General features: G+C 47.1%; 1 protein-coding gene across 1 annotated transcript in view; it reads left to right on the top strand.

Moving 5' to 3' along the window:
• Positions 1 to 21,387, top strand: part of SDHB (succinate dehydrogenase complex iron sulfur subunit B) — a 30,427-nt gene extending 9,040 nt beyond the window's left edge. The window contains exons 2-8 of the mRNA XM_061148016.1: positions 4,168 to 4,295; positions 12,844 to 12,929; positions 15,171 to 15,307; positions 15,889 to 16,005; positions 18,413 to 18,514; positions 19,804 to 19,926; positions 21,165 to 21,387. Of these exons, the coding sequence (XP_061003999.1) occupies positions 4,168 to 4,295; positions 12,844 to 12,929; positions 15,171 to 15,307; positions 15,889 to 16,005; positions 18,413 to 18,514; positions 19,804 to 19,926; positions 21,165 to 21,242 (771 nt within the window). The 3' untranslated portion in view covers positions 21,243 to 21,387. The remainder of the gene's footprint in view (positions 1 to 4,167; positions 4,296 to 12,843; positions 12,930 to 15,170; positions 15,308 to 15,888; positions 16,006 to 18,412; positions 18,515 to 19,803; positions 19,927 to 21,164) is intronic.
• The last annotated feature ends 2,361 nt before the right edge of the window (positions 21,388 to 23,748 follow it).

Here is a 23,748-nt window from a genome sequence, read left to right as displayed (position 1 = left end):
GAGGGAAATCCAGTAAAGGACAGGTGGGGACCTCAGTATTGTTTCTTATAAATGCCTGGGATTCTACAGTTATTTCCAAATGAAAGGTGTTAACTTAAAAAAAAAGAGCAGCAGTCTATGAGTATATGCAGCAACATGAATGAATCTCAGAAGCATTTTGTGGAGCAAGAGAAGCTAGGCCCACGTTGTGTGATCTCATGGTATTTATATGGAGTTCTGACAGAGGCGGATCTACAGTGATAGAAAGCCAGGCCGTTGCTGGGGGTAGGGGAAGGGCGCTGACTGCAGAGACACACTAGATTGTGATTGTGGTAGTGGTTACAAAATTTTACCAAAACTCATCAAACTATACACTTAAAATTGGTAAATTTATTATAATGAATATACCTCATTAAATCTCACAAAAAAGTGAAGAAGTGAAGTGAAGTCGCTCAGTCGTGTCTGACTCTCTGCAACCCCATGGACTGTAGCCTACCAGGTTCCTCCGTCCAGGGGATTTTCCAGGCAAGGATACTGGAGTGGGTTGCCATTTCCTTCTCCAGGGGATCTTCCCGACCCAGAGATCAAACCCAGGTCTCCCGCATTGTAGCCAGATGCTTTACTGTCTGAGCCACCAGGGAAATCCCCAAAAATGGGGTGGGGGGGGTGGTTAAGCAAGCAAAAACTTGCTGGAGCTAATATCTTCAGCCGGGAATTCTTGGCAGTCTAGTGGTTAGGACGCCCCTTTTCACTGTCGAGGGCAGAGGTTCTGGGCAACAGATCCTGCAAGCTGTCAGGACGCGGCCAAAAAATGTCAAGAATCATGGTCACCTCCTATTAATCACCACAAGGTGGCGTTAGCCAAGCACTCCTGACATTTCACAAAATGGAGTCCCTAGTTGGAAAGTGTTCATTTGCAGAAATGACTTTCCTTTTTTTAATGATCTTCACCAGCTTGGTGGTTTGATAAAATACAGTTTTCATCCTCACCTTCACTTTCATTTTCTTCATACATTTTCTTCCCGTACTGAGGGCTGATATCTTCAGCTTTATTTAATTTGGGGTGGTTTTTGCCAGCCAGTAGTAAACTCCAGTGCATTTCTTGTAATTACTGAGTGAACTTTAAGAGTTTTTGCTTTCTTTAGCAGTTTATAAGAGAATTAGCTAGCCTGGAATACAGTTTGAATTTTGCAAAGTACTCTTTGGACTGGCAAGATCCTTCCCCCCTCCTCACAGCCACAGTAGAAGCTCAGCAGGACTTGGTGTGGTCTCTGCCTTGTTTTGTCAGCCTAAATGCAAAAGGGCTTCAAGGACTAGGGGCTGGGGGCGGCTTAGCATTCGTTATACGGGAATGCCACAAACAGAGGGGTATTTTCATTTCTTAATGGCTTGCTGTAGGTTGCACTATTCAGCCTTTTAAGGTACATTTAAAATAAACCACATTTTTGTATTATTCTAATGCTCAGTTTTTGCTCTTTTCTTCAATCTTTCCTAACCGTGGATTGAATTGCTATATGCAGAGGCCTGGACCAGGTATGCTGGGAGACGTAAAATATATGTAAAGTATAGGTTCCATACTGTTAAATGTTCTGTATCAACTTGACTCCGCCCAGATATTGGGTCAAATGTTTTTCTGGGTGTTTCAGTGAGAGTGTTTTTGAATGAGTTTAACATTTTAATTGATAGATTGGCAGAGGAAGACAATGATTATATGATATAATTTATACATGGAATCTTAAAAATACAGCAAAATATTGAACAGAACAAAAAAGGAAGCAGATTTACAGATGCAGAGAACAAACATGGTCACCCCTGGGGCAGGGGAGGGGCAGTTGGGGGGTACAGTCTGCTGGGTGTGAGATGGGCCCAGGGAGCTACCGGACAACGCGGGGACTGCAGCCAGTCTTTAATAAGAACCGCAAACGGAAAGTCAGCCTTAAAGTTGTATTAGAATATCTGAGGGAATTCTCTGGTGGTCCGGTGGTTAAGACTTAAGGCTTTCACTGCCGAAGACTCGGGTTCAGCCCTTAACTGAAGATCCCACAAGCTGCACAATGTGGCCAGAAAATATAATATTTTTTTAAATTTAAATTTTTTAAATGTTTTTAATTATGTTTAAAAAAATATGATAGACGGAGTAAAGCATATTGCCCTTTCTAACATGGATGAGCCTTATCCAGTCGATTGAAGCTATGACTAGAACAAAAAACTGGCCCTCCTTCAAATTAGAGGAAGTCCCTCTTCCAGGCTGGGATATTGATTTTTCTTGCCTTTGGACTTGAAGTAACCACTCTTCCTGGGTCTTGAGTGTGCCGACCTTTGAACTGCGGCTGCACCGTTGGCTCTCCAGCTTGCCAGTTGAGGGTCTTGGGACTTGTTATCCCCATAATCACATGAGCCAATTCCCCATAATCACGTGTACCAATTCTTTATACTAAATCTCTTCTTACATGTGTGTGTATGTAGGTACACACCATTGGTTCTGTTTCTCTGGAGAACCCTGACTAATACACTTGAGCTTAAGGAGTTAGGATGTAAAAAGAAAACAAGAGAAATAAAAGAAGAGACCTGAGACGATTCCCAAATAAACAGAATAGTGTCTGGGAACATGGGCTCTGGAGCCAGACCTGGGTTCCAGTCCTTGCTCCACTCACCAGCTCTTGATCATGGGCCCATCACTTGATCTCTGAACCTCATTTGTCTCATCTTTAAAAATGAAGATTCAGTGGAGTCATTAATATAAAGAAGGCATTTAATACAGTGCCTGGCAATAATAAATAGTGGCTTTTAAGATGAGTATAAATTTAAATAGGAAACTTTTTGAGCAAAGCACCCTTTTGCAAATGCGTTTTTGTGGGGAGGCTGTTCTGCTGGAAGGAGGGCGGGAGGCCGGGCCCCCTCACCCTTGTCTCCCAGCCCCTGGTGGCGCTCCAGGGCCCCGTGGCTTGCGTGAGACCGACCATCACAGGATGTAACAGCCCAGGAGCTGTGACAGACCCTGCAGAGTGCAGGTCCCTGCCGCTTGTTGGTTCCCAGGTTTTATCTCGTTTTCAGACCCAGTATGCTTTATTGTGTTTCTGTACTGCTGTCCTGCTGTGGGTGGATTGTTGTGTTCCCCCAGAATTCATACGTAGCAGCCCTAAGCCCCAGTGTGATGGTACTTGAATTTGGGGCCTTTGAGAGGGAATTAGGGTTAGATTAGGTCATGAGGGCAGGACCTGTGTGATGGGGTTACCGCCTTTATAGAGAGAAGGAGAGGCCTGAGCTCTCTTTGCAGCATGTGAAGATAGAGCAGGATGCAGCTGTCTGTCCTCACTTAGACACCAGATCTGCTGACAGCTGGACCTTGGACTTCTAGCCTCCAGAACCATGAGTAGTAAATGTTTGTTGTGTTAGGCACTAGTCTTTGGTGTTTTTTTAACAGTGGCGCAGACTAAAATGACCAATCTAATTTTGACCAGCATCTCATTTCAACCACCACAGTCACTGTCTAACTGGTTTCCCTAGATGTCATCTGATGAGTCTTCCTTTGTAAGCCAGTGGTGGTCTTCTCAAAAATAAAATGATTATGTCATCCACCTGATAAAATGTTGTTAGCTTCTCATTGCTCTTAAGATAAGATCAAAACTTAGAAGTCTTTCTTGACTTCCTGGAGTCTGCCCCATCCCATCCCTCCTCAGGTCACCCTGCTGCACAGTGGACGTCTCGGTCCTCACAGGGATCTGTGCTCTCCCACCCAGGCCTCTATACATTTTCCTTCAGCTTATAATGCCCCTTCTCCTTGCCCTTCTCCCCTAGTCATCAAGCCTCAGCTTAAGTATCCTTTATGGAGACCTCTCTGACCACTTAGACTAGTGTAAATCTCTGCTGCATTCTTCCCTCCCTGTATTTTATTATGAGTGTTTCATTTCTCTTCTGGCTCACTGCACACTGGTTTCTGTGAGGGCAAAGGCTGTGTGTGTTTATTAAGCGCCGTTCCACCAGCCCCAGCGCCCTCGCTGCCATGTTATAGTTGCTTAGTGCCGTGGTGGGATCTTGGATGGCTGTGTTTCCCAGGAAGACTGTATCAGTAATGTACAAGTTTCTATCCAGTCTTGCAGTTTATAGTGCCAACTAAGTAGAATGATTTATCTTGCATTTTTAATGATTCTTTTTTTTTCCCCTTCTTGTGAACTTTTTAAATTTCAGGCCTGCCGTGGGGCCCAGACAGCTGCAGCCGCAGCACCACGAATCAAGAAATTTGCCATCTATCGATGGGACCCGGACAAGACTGGAGACAAACCTCACATGCAGACTTATGAGATTGATTTGAATAAGTGAGTATCTCTGTGAAAGCTAGGTATTTGATAAATGAAGGTGAGCTCTTGATGTGATTCAGGGACACATTTTTCCCATCCTTGGAAGGTTTTAAAACTGAGAGTGTCCAGTTTTTAAAACAAGAATGACGTCAATACCTGATTGAAAAAGATAATACCAGGAGAGAGGCTCAAGAGGAAGGGGACATATATATATACCTATGGCTAATCCATGTTGATGTAGGGCAGAAAGCAACACAATATTGTAACATTCTCCTTCAATCAAAATTAAATTAAAAAAAATAATTGGGATTTTAGATTAAAAAACAATAATACCAAGAACAGCTTTTATGAAATTCTTTTCCTTCTTCCAAATCAAAGTGTAACAGTTTCTAGGAATACTTCCATCTCAAAGTATAACAGTAGTGATGGTTTTATGCATAGATCTGAAATCATTAACACATTAACAGTTTAAAAATACTCAGTGTTTTTTATGTTAACTTATGAATACGGATGTATGTTTATAAGCACCATAAACTTGTCCGGAATGGTGATGGACCAAGATAGGGATGTAGTTAAAATATTAAAAGTGATCCATTCCTATTTATTAGCTTTCTCTTTCTGTAGTAATAATTGCCACAGATTTAGTGGCTTAAAACAACATAGATTTATTCTCTTAGAGTTCTATAGATTAGAAGTTCGATAAAGGTTTCTTGACTAAAATCAGGGTGTCAGCAGGCTGTGTTCCTTCTGGAGACTAGAGAATCTTTTCTGTTCCTTCAAGCTGTTGGCAGAAGTCAGCTGAGGGCCATTCCCAGGGTTTAGAGACCAGCTCAGTCCTTGGCTCACAGTCCACGTCTTCAGAGCAGCAGCAGCAGCGGCAGGTCGCGTCCCTTTCGTTACATCTCTGAACCACTCCATCATCTTTAACGGTGCTCACAGAGAGCCAAGGAGGGAAGAGTCTAGTGAGCTGGGCTCTAGCTTCCCGCTACCGCCTACCTCTGCCTCTCCAGTAACACCAGCACTGTTCTATTTATAAGTGAGTATTTCCTTTGAACAAAAGCTTCCATGGCACCAAAAAAAATGTTTGAAGACTACCAATATTCTAAATGCTTTTTTTAAATTCTGTCAACCCATAAACTCTTTTAATAGAGTTAACTGATATATGATCTTCTCAGACAAAATTATCAAATATTTAGCAACTGAAAATTATTAATAGAATACAAATAAAGGAAAATTGTATAGATCACACTTTCTGACCATAATACAATAAAACAAAAATTTCATATTAACAGCAAAAAACCATAATTACTTGGAAACTAAAAAGCACTCTTAAATAACTATTTGATTAAGGAATAATAATATTATCAGATACTTAAAAAATAAAAACTTTGCAAATTAAAACTACAGAATGTGATTAAAACTGGAAGAGTTAAATTTATAACATTTTTAATAACAAAAAAAAATTTTTTTCTTTTAATTTCTTTTGATCAATTGCATTTAGTTCCGGTAATGGCAGAATAGCTTTCGTTAGAGTGAAAGTGTTAGTTGCTCAATCGTGTCCAATTCTTTGCAACTGCATAGACTGTAACCCACCAGGCTCCTCCATCCATGGGATTTTTCAGGCAAGAATACTGGAGTGGGTTGCCATTTCCTTCTCCAGTGGATCTTCCTGACCCAAGGATCGAACCCAGGTCTCCTGCATTGCAGGCAGACTCTTTACCATCTGAGCCACCAGGGAAGCCCTAACCCTTCCTCTGGTTTATAAAATAAATATAAGAAGCAATGGGGCTTCTCTGGGGGTCTAGTGGTTAAGAATCTGCCTGCCAACACAGGGGACACAGGTTTGATTCCTGGTTCGGGAGGAGCCTGCATGCCGCAAGTACTGGTCCCGTGTGCCTGAGTCTGTGCCCCATAGCAGGGGGCCCTGAGCGAGAAGCCCGTGCACTGCGGACAGGACCCAGCACAAGCAAGATACGTAAATCTTAAAAAAGCAGCAGCAGCGACCGAAGGCGCAGGAGAGCAACCAAAGCAGGCAGACGCTGAGACAGAGTTGACAGTTGGAAGTATAGGATGTTACTTGGAAAAATCAACTCTTTTTGCATGTTCTTTAACTGAGGGCAAGCCCCCACTGATGTGGGAGTGCAAGGGCTAAAACGCAATTAAAAAACCAGTCTTACTGTGGTCACTAGCTTCCATAACCAGAATATGCATTTGGAACCTACCACAGCAACCAGAAAATGAGGAGGAAATCCTGGAAGAAGGTACGGAGGGGGAGTCCCAAATTCTGTTCATGAACTGCCCAGATCTTGAGTTCAGTCATTCTAATTGTTGCTTTAACAACAACAAAAAAATCATCACTATTCTGAGAAGCACAATACAGTCCAGGGTTACTGCATCGTGTTATTTACATGGTCCAATATACAACCCAGAATTACTAATACACAGGATTACTCATACACAGAAGCAGTGCAACTTGGTACATGCTCAAGTGAAAAGACACTCAACAGAGACCAGCCTTGAACCAACCCACTTGTGGGAACTAGCAGAAAGGATTTTAAGCAACTGTGTTCTTAGATAAAGGAAGATATACTCATAGTTGGGTAGGAAATCTCAGCAGAGTTAGAAACTTAAAGAATCAATGGAAAACCTGGAACTGAAAAGTACAATATCTGAAGTAGAAAATTCACTGGATGGGCTTAGTTTAAGAGCAGGTTGAAACTGACAGTAGGAAACTTTGGTGAATCTGAAAGTAAATTACTAGAAATTAAAAAAAGAAAATTCCTAGAAATTGTCTGTTCTTAAGACAAAAAGGAAAAAAGAGATTTTTTAAAAAACATTTCATTGATCCATGGAACAGTATCAGAAGCTCTAACACGTGTAATTGGAGTCTCAGAAGAAGTGCAATGGAAGAATAAGCAAAAAATGTATTTGAAGAGGTAATGGGCAAGAGTTACTCAAACTGTGAAAAGCATAATTTACATACTCAAGAATCTTAACGAATTCCAAGCAGGGTAGTACATAGAAAACCACCAGGCACATCATGGTCAAATTACTGAAGATAAAAATACAGAGGAAATCTTGAAAGCTGTGAGAAAAAAAACACATTGCGTGCGGAGATGTGAATGATTGTTTACTACTCATCAGAAATTACAGAAGCTGAAACACAATGGAATGACTTCTCTAAATTACTAAAAGGAAAGCTCTGTGAACTGGAATTCTATATTCAGCACAAAGGTCCTTCAAGATGAAGATGAAATTAAGACATTTTCAGATAACAAAAAGTGAAAGAAGTAATAGCCAGAGACCTGTGCCACATGAAAGAGGAAGTTTTTCAAGCTGAAGAAAAATACCTTGTGGAATCTCAGTTCTTAGGAAAATAATAAAAAGCACCAGATATGATAAATATAAAACCTTTTCCTCTTAACTGTTAAAGTAGATGATGACCTTAAAACAGTCTGTAAGGTATTACATACAGTATGACTCTCACAGATGCAGTGCGTGTGGTGACTGTCTCCTGTGTTTTTGGCAGCGCTGGGTCTTCTGTACTCGCAGCGGGCGGTGGGCGCTCTTGGTCTTGTGCGTGGGCTGCTCATCCCAGTGGCTTCTTCTGCTGCAGAGCGCGGGCTCTGGGCGCGCAGGCTGCAGCAGCTGTGGCTCCCGGGCCCTGTGGAGCTCAGGCTCTGGGGTCATGGCGCTCAGGCTTAGTTGTTCCACAGCAGGTGGGATCTTCCCAGACCGAGAACTGAACCCACGTCCCCTGCGCTGGCCCGCAGATTCTTAGTGCTGAACTACCAGGGAAGTCCTGATAACTGTGTCCATCATAAGAGCTGAGAGCAAGTTCACCTATAAAGTTGGAAGGTGGTTACCTGAAGTGATACAGTATTAACTCTTAATCCATTGAGAAGTTAAGGACATATAATTCTAGAGTAACTGACTGGTTCAAAACTAGGAAAGGAGTGTGACAAGGCTGTGTCTTGTTACTCTGTTTATTTAACTTCTATGCAGAGTACATCATGCAGAATGCCAGGCTGGGTGAATCACAAGTTGGAATCAAGATTGCCAGGAGAAATATCAACAACCTCAGATATGCAGATGATACCACTCTAATGGCAGAAAGCAAAGAAGAACTAAAGGGCCTCTTGATGAGGGGTAAAAAAGGAGGGTGAAGTAAAAGAGTAGAGTGGTAAAGCTGGCTTAAAACTCCTCATTCAAAAAACTAAGATCATGGCATCCGGTCCTATCACTTCAAATAGAAGGGGGGAAAGTGGATGCAGTGACAGATTTTAATTTTCTTGCGCTCCAGAATCAATTCAGACAGTGACTGCAGCCATAAAATTAAAAGACAGCGTATTAAAAAGCAGACTTTGCTGACAAAGGTCTGTATAGTCAAAGCTATGGCTTCCCAGATGGCGCTAATGGTAAAGAAACTGCCTGCCAAAAAAAAAAAAAAAAAGAACCTGCCTGCCATTGCAGGAGACCCAAGATACCTGGGTTCGATCCCTGGGTCAGTAAGATCCTCTGGAGGAGGGCATGGCAACCCACTCCAGTATTCTTCCTTGGAGAATCCCCTGGATAGAGGAGCCTGGTGGGCTGTGGTCCATAGGATCGTAAAGAGCCGAACATGACTGAAGCAACTTGGCACACACATGGTTTTTCCAGTAGTCATGGAGATGTGAGAGTTGGACCACGAAGAAAGCTGAATGCCAAAGAATTCATGCTTTCGAATTGTGGTGCTGGAGAAGACTATTCAGAGTCCTTTGGATGGCAAGGCGATCAAACCTGTCAATTCTAAAGGAAATCAACCCTGATTATTCATTGGAAAGACTGATGCTGAAGCTTTAATACTTTGGCCACGTGATGCAAAGAGCCAGCTCATTGGAAAAGACCCTGATGCTGGGAAAGGTTGAAGGCAAAAGGAGAAGGGGGCTGCAGAGGATGAGATGGTTGGATAGCATCACTCAATGGACATGAATTAGAGTAAATTCCCAGAGATAGTGGAGGACAGGTAAGCGTGGTATATTGCAGTCCATGGGGTTGCAAAGAGCCGAACACAGCTTAGTAACTGAACACACACACAACTGTTTTTAATGCCAAGAGACATAGGTAAAATGGAATTGGAATATATAAATTAAATATATATTAAAATAGAATTTTTAAAATACTAATGTAAAAATACTACTTAAAGGAAGGCAGAAAAGAGGGCTTCCCAGGTGGCACCAGTAGTAAAGAACCCGCCTGCCGATACAGGAGACACAAGAGACGCTGGTTCAGTCTCTGGGTCATAAGATCACCTGGAGGAGAGCATGACATGCCACTTCAGTATTCTTTTTCTTTTTTTTTTCACTCCAGTATTCTTGCCTGGAGAATCTCATGGACAGAGGGGCCTGGGGGGCTACAGTGCACCCTGTCGGAAGAGTTGGACATGACTGAAGCGACTCTGCATGCATGCACACACTTTGAAAATGTTAAGAAATGGAAGAAAACACAAAATATTCATCTGGCCTCAGGAAGGAGCATGGTCTTTTAGACTTAAAAGAGGACAGTATCATAAAAGGAAAAGTGGTTGACTTTTAACAGTGTGAACATTTAAATTTTTTGCGTGTTTTAAAATTTTGACTTCCAAAATCAGAAGTCAGATAGCCAATTGCTGGTTGAGGGAGGAAGCAGGATTAGCATCAGATGTGTTAGATGTATGTTACTGTGGTATATATTTGGTCTTGGGTTTCTGGTTTCTAAAACCCTTGTAATCCCGAACAACTATAGGGTCATCTTTCGTTATGTTTTGTTTTCATTCTCAGTTCCTCAAATGGCTTCAGATAAATAATAGAGGTGAAATGGGTATCTTTTGTTATAGCAAGCTCGTTTCAACCACACCTGAGTTTATATTAAGTGATTTCTTAAAAGCCCCTAAATCCACTCGATTAGGATTGATTACTAGGACAACCAACCGTAAGATTCGAGGGCTGACCTCCCAGGAGGGGAGCAGGGCTAGAGGTTGAGTTGCTTATCAGTGACCAGGGATGTAGTCAGTCTTCCCTACATAATTAAACCTCCATTAAGAATCCTTGATTCCAGGGATCAGAGAGCTGAACCGGCAAGGCCCAGGTGGCGCCAGGGCAGAGTGGCCTGTGCAGGGAGAGGGCATGGACGCTCCCCTCCCGCCCAGTGCCTCCCCTGTGCGCCTCTTCCTTTTGACTGTTCATAGTAAACCAGTGATCTGGTCAACAGACGGTTCTCTTCTTAATTCTGGGGGAGTCAGTCTAGCAAACTGGAGGAGGGGGTCTTAAGGACCTCGAGTTGATAGTGTCAGCTTTGAGTTCCACTGTGGGATTCCCACTTGATGTTGCAGAATCACTTGGCATGGAAAAAACACCCACAGTTGGTGACCGGAAGTGAAGTCCTGGGAGTGAGGAGCATAGAGAAAAACAGAAGAGTTTCTCTTCTAGAAGATGGTAGTTCAGACCTTAAAAAGGAAAACTCCCCAGACTTCAGTAAACAAAGAGGCAAACAGCGTGGAGAGACTGAGTCTGTAAGATTAGTCCACTAGAGTGAGTGCTGCCTGTGGCAGGAATTTGTGTCTGTTTTGTCCTCTGGTGGATGTCTGACACCTGGAACAGAAGCTGGTACAGAGCAGACTTTCAATAAATAATTGATGTGAGGAAAGATCAGTGAATTTATGACAGGTATTCAACCACTGGAGTGTTCAAAAATCTCAAAACAGTGACAGTAATAACACATCTCCATTCTCAGAATAGCAGGGTTTTTTTTTTTTAAGGTTACAATTCCCAGTGTTAGCAGAGGTACAGTGGAAAGGGTGTGACATATTGTTGGTAGAAATACATACAGATAATGCAGATGTGTTAAATAACCAACCTTGTTATGGCAGTACTCTCACTATACATCAGATTATCATGTTATACACTTTAAGAAATGGAAAAAGTGGAAACAGTGACAGATTTTATTTTCTTGGACTCCAAAATCATTGCAAATGGTAACTGCAGCCATGAAATTAAAAGATGCTAGCTCCTTGGAAGGAAAGCTATGACAAATCTAGACAGGTATTAAAAAGCAAAGACATCAGTTTGCCAACAGAGGTCCGTCTCGTCGAAGCTGTGATTTTTCCAGCAGTCATGTATGGATATAAGAGTTGGGCCATAGAGAAGGCTGAGCATCGAAGAATTGATGCTTTCGAATTGTTGGAGAAGACTCTTGAGAGTCCCCTGGACAGCAAGGAGATCTTAAAGGTAATCTTAAAGGTCAATCTTAAAGGTAATCAGTCCTGAATATTCATTGAAAGGACTGATGCTGAAGCTCCAATACTTTGGCCACCTGATGCAAAGAACTGACTCACCAGAAAAGACCCTGATGCTGGGAAAGATTGAAGGCGGAGGAGAAGGGAACGACAGAGGATGAGATGGTCAGAGAGCATCACTGACTCGATGGACATGAGTTTGAGCAAATTTGGGAGTTGGTGAAGGACAGGAAGCTTGACGTGCTTCAGTCCATGGGGTCGCAGAGAGTCGGACACGACTGAGCAACTGAACAGCAGCGACAGCATGCCTTAAGTTTACACAGTCTTTGTCCGTAGTCTCAGAGTTGGGTAGGGGAGAGAAAGACGGCATATAGAAAATTGGGAGGGGGCATATTTTTTTAAACCTCATGCATAGAGAAATACTGAGAACAGGGTGGAGGTGTCAACCAGGAGATAGGTTTGCTAAACATGTATCTGCCAGCTACTCTGAAAATTGCACTTTTTTAAAAATTGAAGTACTGTGTAGTTGATTTACGATATTGTGTTAATTTCTGTAGAGCAAAATGACTCAGTTACACATATTATTTTTCATTTCTTTTCCACTATGGTTTATCACAGGATATTGAATATAGTTCAGTAGGACCTTGTTGCATGTTTTTATTTAATTTTCATAATTTTATGTAAATATTAATTCCATTTTACAGATGCAGAAACTGAGGCTCTGAGAGAATAAGCCATTTTCATTGAATCAAAGCCTCTGCAGTCACAGTTAGACTGAATGTATGTGGCAGACACTGCTCTTCAGTGTTTCATTTTTCCTGTGTGTTAATTCACCTGCAGCAGTCCTGTGTGATTGCTCTCTGTGCCTCAGAGCTGAGAAGCTGTTAACTAACCATTTAAAGCTACTTACTGTTTTCATCCAAAAAAATAAAACTGAAATTTGAAATAAATTATTTGGGAAAACTTTTCAGAGAGCTTTAGAGGAAGAAACAAAAGCTGCCAGTGTGTAGAAGTTGTTCCCTAATCTAAACCTGTCTCCGTTTCTTTACGCTCCGTTTCCTAGAAAAGTACATGCAGTGTGGTCCTCAGAGTAGAGCTCAGTGGTCCTTAAACTGTGAGAGTGCACGTTCTCCTGTGCACACAGTGAGAACTGGAAAAAACTGAAGGTGACCTCAGAAGGCCAGATGGGCAAGAAGAGCCGCTAACACGTGTCACTGTCTCAGGCTATATCATGGTAATGTGTCAGGAGATTGAGCTTCACATAAATACAGCTGCGTCAGATATTTTTGTGACTTTTTTTTTTCTTTTGGTCAGCTGTGGTCCTATGGTGTTGGATGCTTTAATCAAGATTAAGAATGAAATTGATTCTACTTTAACCTTCCGAAGATCATGCAGAGAAGGTAAGCCTTTGCTTCCCTGTTGTTAGGCTCGAACACTTTTGTCCTGGTTCCCAAAAGAGGCCTGGGCTGGCCAGAACCAATACCGGGGCTACCTGGACGGTGGCTGTAGCGCTTTGCCAGGTAGCCCCGCCACAAGTCACGCTTGCCTTTCTGGGGCAGAAGTGTCAGGAGTTTGCACTCCGGATACAGGTTCGGGTTTCTGAGTTTATTTCCCTTGAGGAGCTTTCACTTGCATGGTTAATGTGTCTGACGGCCTCTGTGAGCAGCTGCACCCTTCCGGGACCAGCTCAGATACTCTGCCTGGCAACCACAGAGCCCCTCCACTCAGGTGGTGGGGGGTGGATTTCTAGACACTCACCACTTGTCCAGCAGGGGAGTTGCACGTCCCCTGCCAGCTCCCAGCATCACACATGCCCAGAGCAGGTGGTCAGTAGGATGTTCTGGGTAGGAACAGCGGTTGCTACATTGCGCTGCTGATTCCAGGCAGTGTGCACCGACATTGTTTACTTTCATAGCTACGTACTAGAAAAATATAATTACAACAGTGGAACCGTGATAGAAATGATTTTTTAAATAAGAATTTAAGTTAAAAGGAGCTGATTTAAAGAAAACTCCTAAGTAATCATCCAGAGAGTTCTCCGGTGTGGGAAAAACCACAGGAGTGCTGTGACGGCTGACGATCCTGCCGGTGAGCACAGACTGTCTGCACTCCATGCTGGGCGCTTCACGTGAGACACACAGGCATTGCGGTCATTGACACTCGGCGCACATGTGAGGAGACGGAGGCCTGGGGAGGGTCCGGGCTTCCGGACGGACCCAGAGGTGGTCCCCAGAGTGGGGAGCCAGGACTCAGGCGGAGCTGTCAGATTCTGGAATTAGTCCTCTCAGGCAGTACACTCACTTAGCCTGGCTTGGAAGCCTGGGATAAAACCAGAATAGGGTTGCTGGGGCCGACCACGGGCTGTGGCTGACTTTCTCCCTAAAATACCTTCCATACAAGGAAAGGTCGTTACAGCTGTCAGCTCACCGCGGTTCATCTGTGTCCTGCTGTAGTCTCAAGCATTTAAAGTCCTGCTGCTAAGACGTCTGTTTTGATTCAGCTAATCTTACAGGGCTGGATTTAATGTAGCCTATGCTGCTGACACGTATGATTATTTGGCTGGATCCTGCTGTTGAGGGAACATCCTGCTGTAATTAAATACCAGCCTCACAGCACAGGAAATAAAGACACTTTTCAGTAATCTTTCTGAGCCAAGAACACAAGGTGTGGCCCATGTTAGCTAAAAGTAAAAAAGGCAGAATGATAGTGACTGTGGCTACTTTTGTTACTTTTGTAAAGAAAATTTCCAGGTAAGCCCTGGAAATTTCATTGTATTTTTTTTTTTTAATTAGAGATGTGGTGGCCGGTGGTTAGACTGTGTAGTCATTTGTAACCCTGAAATACCTAGGAAATTCCATACACAGGAAATGAGTGCAAGCTAAGGAATTTCTCATTCATGGTGCTTACTCAGCACCTTATTTTGCTTACTTTGGTTGGTTTCACATTAGTTCATCCTCCTTGGGAAGTCGGTGCTAAGGCAACTCAAATGGGCTTCATACCCAGAGAGTAGGCACCGAGCTGCTTTGTGGAGACAGAATCAGAGCAACCTCTGAGGCCCCTGTGTCCAGGCCTCAGCTTTAAGATGACCCAGACAGTGTTGATTTATTTAGTCTTAGTCTGTTGAGGGTTTGAGTTTGGTGAATTCCTGGCAGTCCAGTGGTTAGGACTCTGAGCTTTCACTGCCAAGGGTCCAGGTTCAATCCCTGGTTGAGGAACTAAGATCCCACAAGCCATGCAGCATGGCCAGACCAAAAAAGAAAGTTCGGTTCAGTGGGGACCAGCACAGCACTGTGAAGCAGTCATCCTTCAATTAGAAATAAATAAATTGTTTTTTAAATTTTTAAAAATAATTCAAGTAACAGTGACTTTAAACACACACACAGAAAAGGTGGTTTTTTCTCTCTGAAGACATGGGGCGAGGAGCTAGGACCGGGGGGGCCCTCGGGCGCCAGCAGCGCCATCCTGGACGGGCACCTTCCAGCCTCAGGGTTGCCCCTGGTCTCCCAGAGTCTCCGTTCCAGGAAGGAGGGGTGGGAAAGGCGGCAAGCACCTGCACGGTGTGTCTGCGCCGGCGCCCCCGCTGCTGCTGGAGCCTGGAAGGGAGCCGGCGCCGCAGTCACGGCGCCCCATGATCTCTCCAGGCATCTGCGGCTCCTGTGCCATGAACATCAACGGAGGCAACACTCTGGCGTGCACCCGCAGGATCGACACCAACCTCAACAAAGTTTCCAAAATCTACCCTCTGCCACATATGTATGTGATAAAGGATCTTGTTCCTGTAAGTTTTCTATTTGCTAAATGGGTTGGGAGGTGTGTGTGTTTTGCTATAGTTCTTCAGGGCAGGTTTCTTTCCTGCCGTGAGTGTAATTAAGGAATGTGAACGCAGAAGGTAACTGGCCTAGAAGGTCCTGCAGCCGCTTGTTTGGTGCGGATTGTTTGGGAATAACAGGGCACAGGATTTTATACTTGGAACAGTTTCAGAAATGAACAGTTTGGTGCTAACAACAAAGAATTCATGTGGAAAATCTCCGTTGGGAAAGCAGCCATTGTTGTGTGCTTGAATTACCATTTCCTGATATCTGACCATCTTTCCCTTCACTCACTGGGTGCTTTCAAGGGTATCAGGAGAAAGGACTGCAGGATGGGAAAGTTTCTCACGTGGCTAAAGGAGAGATTTCCTGACCACGCTTACATGCGACCATTTCTCCTTTCGTGGTCTTTGCGTGTAGCTGTGCCAAAGAAAGAGAGGCTGGCTGCTGCTGTCACGGGGCGGGAGCGTGGGCAGTGTCCAAGAAATGGGTAGATAAGAACACTAAGGGTGGCGGTGGAATCTGACCCATTTCTTCCTCTTCCCCTCAGGATCTGAGCAACTTCTATGCGCAGTACAAGTCCATCGAGCCTTACTTAAAGAAGAAGGATGAGTCCCAGCGGGGCAAGGAGCAGTACCTGCAGTCCATAGAAGACCGTGAGAAACTGGTCATTAGTCCCCGTTTGTTGTCTGACCTGAGGACTTTGTTGCAGAGATGTTTAACCAGGGGGCTAGGATGGGGGTGGGGAGGCTGGCGTGTGGACCATTTAGTATCTTCCAGAAAAGAACTGCGGAACTAACTGTCCAGGGGTTGGACACACAGCCTGTCAGAGCCAGGTGGGTAGTGAGAACCCACAGAGGACCCAGAGAGGACTGGGGACTGGAGCAGCACGATGCTGCCACAGCGCCAGATCCTTGTCTTTTTCACAGGAAATTAGTCTGTCAGTTGCCAGGTTTTGACAGGTGACAGCTGCGTCAGTTACTCCCTTAACAGTGCAGGCGAGTAAAGCACGTGCTGGCCGTCTGCGGCCCGGCTGCCACCCCTCTATCTAGGGACGGGAGTGAGAGGTGATGGCAGAGCCAGGACTAGGACTTGGTGCTCTCTCTGGTAACGCGGTGTGGGCTTGCAACAGGCCTGCTCACTCTGGGAGGTGCCACCCCTGGGGGCAGGCTGTGAAGTCTTCGAAGGTGAAGGGGTTATTATCAAGGGTTTAGTCTCTCGCACACTTTTACCTCCTCTAAGTCTCTGGCTTGCACACTCCCAGCACACTCCTCTGGAGAGGAAGAGGTGGAAAGGGGGACCAGACGGAGACAGGTCCCAACATTGCCTCTGCATGAGGCAGGGACTCATGCTGTCTCAGGTCACCGCTTCGTTCATTTACGGGACAGTCCACTGGCAGACCGAGCCCACCTCAGCGGCGGGCCGTGCCTCACCCTTTCTGGGTCCCATGGCATGAGCCATCTTACCAGCAAATACTAGCTGTGTGAGTGAGTAAATGAATTTTGCCTTTTTAGGTCCTGGGGAATATTTAGCCTCTCTTCTCTTCCCTGTTGGAGAGCGAAATGGCAAACCCGCTCCATATTCTTGCCTGGGAAATCCCACCAACAGAGGAGCCTGACAGGCTGTGGTCCATGGGGTCATGTAGAGTCAGATACAGCTGAGCGTGCACTCACACATACCTCTTCCCCATAAAACGTTAAGAAAGGAAAGTCCTTCAGGCTTGCTGGTGGTCTAGTGGTTAAGACCTCAAACTCCCTGTGAGGGGCGTGGGTTCCGTCCCTTGTCAGGAACCCTGTGAGGGGCGTGGGTTCCGTCCCTGGTCAGGCTCCCTGTGAGGGGCGTGGGTTCCGTCCCTGGTCAGGCTCCCTGTGAGGGGCGTGGGTTCCGTCCCTGGTCAGAAAACTAAACCCCATGTGCCACACGGTGCAGCTCAGAGACCAAATGGAAAGTCGTGGCGAGAAGCAGGCCTGTCGTCATGGAGACGTTGAGGGTCAGCATGGTGATGGAAGTCAGAGCAAGCAGCCAACTTCTCTTTCAAGAGCTTCTTGTTCTCGGGACGTAGCTACCCCTAATTTCTAACTTCAGGGAGTCTATCATATCAAGGAGACTAAATAATATGACTGTTATTAAGGCTTTGACCTTAATAAAAGGTCCTAAAAGCTGTGACCTTATGCCTTCTAGACCGTGGGGCCAGCTTACACGCTCACCAGCTGAGAACACAGGTTTTGTTGGAGACCTGTGGTTACCATGGTGACCATCAACTCTGCCATCTGCTTATAGCTGTCACTTCAGATGTCAGCTTGCCCTTCTGTTTCGCCACTTGTAAGCAGTTTCTGTTGTTCCCCACATCAAAGTCCGGTTTGTTGAAGCCTGTTGAGCAGGTTGAGTCTGTGAGTGTGGCAGTGTTAAAGGAGGCATTCCAAAGCAGGCTGCCCAGTGGCCCATCTCAGCTCTGCTGTTGGCAGCTGTGTGATGCTCAGCAAGGGACATAACTCCTCTGAGCCTCTGTGCCTCACTTGTAAAATGGGAATCTAACAACACTCACCCCAGCGTTATTGTGCCAGTTAAATGATAAATGAGGTCATTTAGGCAGTAAGGCACCCAGTGCTCAGTGTGGGTTGACTATTTGGGACAGTACTGGTGTTCCCCCTGGAAACCTTGAGATCCCTGCTGACCCAGGGCAGAAGCTGGTGTACACTCTGGATGCCTCATCACTTGGGGCTTTTTAATTTCTGCTAGACTGCATTCGAGGTGGTGAGTTCTTTTCATGTTTTTTGTTTTTTGTTTTTTTTTAAGGTAAGTGAAGCGTTATTTATTAAAGGATAAGCACATGTGGGCTTAAGAACTCTGGGCTCTGATCCAGCACATGTCTGAAGATAGTTCCCAGATCTTTTTTATGAACATAGTAAATCTCTGCAAACCACTCCTAGGATTTTGCCAAGAAAACTCGTGCAAAACAAACAAAACTCAGTGCACTTTGTCCGTGTGCTGACCCCACACGCCACGTTTAATCAGCTCAGGTCACAGCTGTCTCTCCCGTGATGGGCTCCTGATCGCCCTTTCTCCCCACACAGGACGGGCTCTATGAGTGTATTCTCTGTGCCTGCTGCAGCACCAGCTGCCCGAGCTACTGGTGGAATGGAGACAAGTACCTGGGCCCCGCGGTCCTCATGCAGGTGAGGTGCCCTCGTTACCGTGAGGGAAGCTGAAACTCGGGCATCCAGAACTCCAGAAGGACAGTGTGCTGGAAAGCAGCCCGTTCCGAGGGGCGGTGGTGTCCTTCCCTGGCACCCGCTACAAACAGGGTCATGGGTCGCATCGCCTTCACTTGGCTTCCGATGAATCTGGCGCTTCATCTGCAGGCTGCCTTCATTGAGTGTGGTGGCGGCCACACCATGGGCTGGTGGCTGCAGGTTGGCAGGCCGTGCCGTGCAAGTGTTTCAGACATTTTCCTGTGCAGCTGGCTCTTTGCTGCCCACTTGCCCGCTTTCCCTGACTCCATCTGTCAGAAAGCTCCTCACCTCCCTCAGGGATTTTCAACATGCAGGCAGGGCAGAGAGAAGTTTCTTTGAGGGGCAGTTACCCAGTGAGAGGTTGGAGGTGGTTTCCCGGCTAATGAAAGCCTGCAGTGCTGGGTTGAGGGGTTGCTTAGAAAGGCGTGCTGCTTTTCATCGCCTTTGACTGGATGTATAGTTCATGGCCAAGGGTCACTGTCTTTGTTCCCAGAAAGCTCATACTTTTTAGATTTGTGGTCAGTGCTTTTCATAGACCCTTAAGCAGCTCAAAAAACAACTTCTTGTTTCTCATTTTCCCACAAAAAGAGAAGTTCTGTGGTTCTGTGACCAGTTAGCAGTACTGATCCTGGCCAAGTTAAAGATTGAATAGTGAGGTATGTTCATAGTTGGCACTTAGGCCAGTGTCTGAGCTATTGGAAGGTGGAGAAGTCCTCTCGGTCACACTGCTGGAGCAGGCCTAGTGATCAGGAGCTTAGTCAGCGGTCAGATGGCTGGTCTCAGGCTGCGATTGGCTGTGCTAATTAAAAGAATCAATAAGTAGAATAAACGTTAAGTCGTCTGTTTACTCAGAGAAGGTGAGTGGGTGCTGGGGAGGCAGTTAAAGAGAGTCAAGCATCCCATCCTTGCCTTTGCTCTTTCATGTCTAGGAAGGAGGCTAATGAGAGCAGGAGATCAGTAGTTGAAGACATGACGCCCACTGGTGTATAATTAAGCACCAGGGACCAGGTGCTGTGGTTCAGAGGTTCGTGGGCCTCAGTCGATGTGATCAGAAGATGTTATGAAAGGGTGGAGAGCCTTTCTCTGAAAAAGGACGTGAAGTGAAGGGTGTGGAGATGACCTCTCAGCTGGGCCAGCAGGTGCTCTGCTCGCGGGGAGCTTTGGTGTCAGTTCCAGAGGACTGCTCTGGCTAGTTAGGGCTCAGCCCAGCTCACCAGTGCCCACCCTCCCAGGCCTATCGCTGGATGATCGACTCCAGAGACGACTTCACGGAGGAGCGCCTGGCCAAGCTGCAGGACCCCTTCTCTCTGTACCGATGCCACACCATCATGAACTGCACGCGGACCTGCCCCAAGGTACGGCCCGCGGGCCCGCGCCTGCGTGTGCCTCCCCTGGGAGGCAGAGCCCACGGTCGCCTCGGTGTGGACCCGGGGGTGTCGGCACCTCGGCGCTGTGCGCAGGGTCCCGCGGGCGCAGACACGGCCCCTCCGGAGGGGTCTCGGGCAGGGTTCCTGCTGGCTGGGTCGCGGGTTCCTGCTCTGGGATCCGCTGGGTTCGCCCTGACTGCAGGAACCTCAGGATGGAAGCTGCGAGCACAGGCAGCCGTGGGGGCTTCGGTCCACCGGCCGAGGGCTCTGCCCACCGCGCTCCTCCTCGGAGGTCTGCTTGCTTAGCTTTCACTCCCTCTTCCTGTTCCCGCCTTGGGGCTCGCTCTGCAGCTGCCTGTCTCCTCATTTCTCGGCGGAAGGCTCGTGGCCCAGCTCAGCTCTCCGGCCCGTGGGCGGGGAGCTGCCAGGACCGCCCTCCACGCGGGACTGTGGGCCGAGCAGTTTCCTTTTAAATGACAGGCAGCAAGATGGAAGACTTGCGCCCAGCCAGTTAGCGGTTTAAAAAAGAAAAGGCGGCATATCTCAGCGAAGTGAAATCCAGACTGGGCCATGCCCTATTTCGGGCTCCCGGCCCCAGTCTGCCCGTGGGACGTCGGCGCGGGGATTGGCGGGCCTGCTGGGTGCTGCCGGGCGGAGAGCGCGGGCCGCAGGCAGCGCTGCCTGCCTTTCCCCGGGCTCTGCCCAGTGAGCTGTGTGGCCCGGAGGCGGGTCCCGCCGCTGACGTTCTCAGGACAGGGCCTGGCACAGAGTGAGCACTCAGGAAAGGGGACCTTCCGTTATTTAGAACAAACTAGGTCCTGGGCCGGATTGGCCAGTCCGTCAGAGAACAGCCGCTCCGAGGCGGCCTGGCTTGTGTGCGTATTTCTTAAAAGTAACACAGAGACTCCTGGGCGTGAACGTGTGTACTGCAGAGGGCAGCAGACGGGCCAGCCAGGGGCCGGCTCGGCGTCCCGCCCGCCCCTCGGTAAAGCGGGGGCGCGCACTGCGCTCTGAGCCTGCACACAGGCCCTGAAACCATCGAGTGTGCGCCTTTCACACACAGGGAAGCGGAGCCCGCAGCCGGGGCAGTGTCGGGCTGGGGCAGGGCTAGAGGCCTGCCACCCGCCTCCCAGCGCCCGCGAGGGCGGGAGTCTCGCCCAAGGTCATCGGGCTCTTCGTTCAGTGTCACTTACATGTCATATTGATGCTCTTTTCCTTTTTTCAAGGGGCTGAATCCTGGGAAAGCTATTGCTGAAATCAAGAAGATGATGGCAACCTACAAAGAGAAGCAGGCTTCTGTCTAACTGTGCTGAGCTCAACCTGACTGTAGCTGGCTCAGAATGCAGTTGACCTCCGAGTTCCTTCAGAGGTCATGATTTCCCACAAATACAGCATGTACAATAAACAGTCCAAGAAATAAACGTTATTCTAGTTTATTAACAAAAGAAAGCAAGCCTGTTCCTTACACGTGCTGCAGCGGGAGGTGCAGGTGCCGTGAGGAGGGGCCCGGTCCTTGAAGGGGACCCGGCTCCAGAGCTGGGCTGTGGGGCGTGCGTGGGCGCGGGTGCAGCTCCGGTGCCGCAGGGCGGGGGCTCGCTCTGGCTCTGCCGCTTGCCAGCTGGAGGACCCCGGACTCGGCATCTCTGCTGCCCCGTGTGCCTGTCTGGGAGGGGGGTCTCCTCGGCCCCCTGGAGCGCGGGCGCCTCCCTCCCTGGGTGCTCCGCAGGCTCTGGCCCATGGTGTGCAGCATCCCGGTTTCTACAGCTCCCAGTATTAGAATTGCTTAAAACCACGTCTCGCCAAGTCTGTCTCCGTCTCGTGGAGACAACATTACAGAGTCCCCCAGCACAGCTGTGAACTCCAGTTCCACAGCGGCCCTCCAGAGGCCTTGACCTCGGGAAGCGTGGATTCCCACCATGGCCGCCCTGGCTCTGCTGCTGCCCCCAGAGTGGTAACGCTGAGAAAAAAAGTGGCAGCTTGCCAACTTAAAAATGGAAACCCCCCCAGCTAGCCAGCTTTCACATCCCCTGCTGACCCTTCACTTCTTTCCTCTAGAGCTTTGTCACCTCAGATGTGTGGAGTTCTTCATTCCCTTCAAAAATGAGGTACAAGATAGTAGCAAGTTTCTATTGTTTTTCCTCCTTGTGGTAAAATGCACATAACAAAATTACCACCTCAGCCATTTTTCGGTGGACGATTCCGTGGTATTAAGTATTCACATTATTGCACAGCCCTCTCCATCTCCAGAACTATTTTCATCTTGCAAAACTCAAACTTTGTTAAACACTTAAAATTTCTCCTTCCATAGCGCCTAGCCACCATCATTCTACTTAGTATTTCTGTGACTTCGACTAGTCTACCTCATATAAGTGGAATTAAATGGTGTTTGTCTTTTTTTGTAACACCTTTCAGTTAGCATAAAGTTTTCCAGGTTCATTCCTGTTGCAGCAAGTGTCAGAATCCCTTTTTCTAAGAGTGAAGAATCCCATTGTATGTACACAGCACATTTTGTTTATCCAGTAATCCGTTGATGTACATTTTGGTTGCTTCCATGTTTTAGCTACTGTGAATAACAGCAGCTTTCTACTTTTACCCCAGGAGATATGAGGTCCACGGTGCTACTAAAGATGTGTGTGTGTGTGTGTGTGTGTGTGAAATTTACCTTCCACTTTAGCTTATTTACCCACTGGTTCTCTGCTCTTTGGCAAGGATGTAACTTATTTACCCATTTCTAATACACCTTCTGGTGCACTCACTCTGAGGAATACTCCAAGGCTGTTTTTTCAAGTTGTAGCACTGAGATTATCCTGGAAACAAAGGCTTCTTGTATCAGGAGGCTAAGAAAAATGTGTGTGACTCACTGAGAATGAAACTTAATGGGCATTTCTGGCTTAAATAGACAGTTTGGCCTTCGCTGGTGGTCCACCAGTTAATAATCGGCCAGCCGTGGGACGTCCCTGGTGGTCTAGTGGTTAAGACTGCACTTCCAATGCAGGGGGCATGGGTTTGATCCCTGGTGGGGAACTAAGATCCCACATGCCACGCAGGAAATAAAAAAAGGATCCGCCTGCCAATGCTGGGAACACAACTTGGATCCCTGGTCCAGGAAGATCACAGACCAAGGGGCAGTCACGCTCGGACACCACAACTACTGAGCCTGTGCCCTAGAGCCCGCTCCCCGAGAGCCTGCGCCCCCAACCAGGGACGTCACCACGGGGAGACCCCAGGCTCCTGCAGCTGCTGAGCCCGCTCCCCTAAAGCCTGCAGGGAGGGACGTCACCACAGGGAGACCCCAGGCTCCTGCTGCTAGAGGAGGCCCGTGTACAGTGACAAAGACAGCCCATAAATGAAAGGGGACCGTTCAAAGGCACTCGTCTGGTACTGCAAGAGGTGAGGGGCAAGGCTTGTCCCCTCTCACCTAGGAGCCAAGGCCACCAAGAAAACAGGAACATACATAGAAATTTAGAAAACACAGTCTTCGCCCTTCCGTTTGCTGTTGCTATTGTTGAGTCACTTGTGTCCAGCTCTGCTACCCCATGGCTGCAGCACACCAGGCTCCTCTGTCCATGGGACTCTCCAGGCAAGAATACTAGAGTGGGTTGCCATTTCCTTCTCCAGGGGATCTTCCCGATCCAGGGATCGAACCCCACTCTCCTGCATTGCCGGCAGCTTCTTTACTGTCTGAGCCACCAGGGAAGCCCTAACATTAGCATCTCAGAATTGTGGACCACCTCAGTAAGACCACGCAGTACACAGTCTTCAGATGTTCAAGCTCCAGGTTTGGAAGTGAGACCTGGAAAAATCTCTACA

The sequence above is a fragment of the Dama dama genome, chromosome 8, assembly GCF_033118175.1.
Source record: "Dama dama isolate Ldn47 chromosome 8, ASM3311817v1, whole genome shotgun sequence".
Lineage (NCBI taxonomy): Eukaryota > Metazoa > Chordata > Mammalia > Artiodactyla > Cervidae > Dama > Dama dama.
Note: the sequence above shows the minus strand (reverse complement) of the source record. Positions and strands in the feature narration are given on the sequence as shown.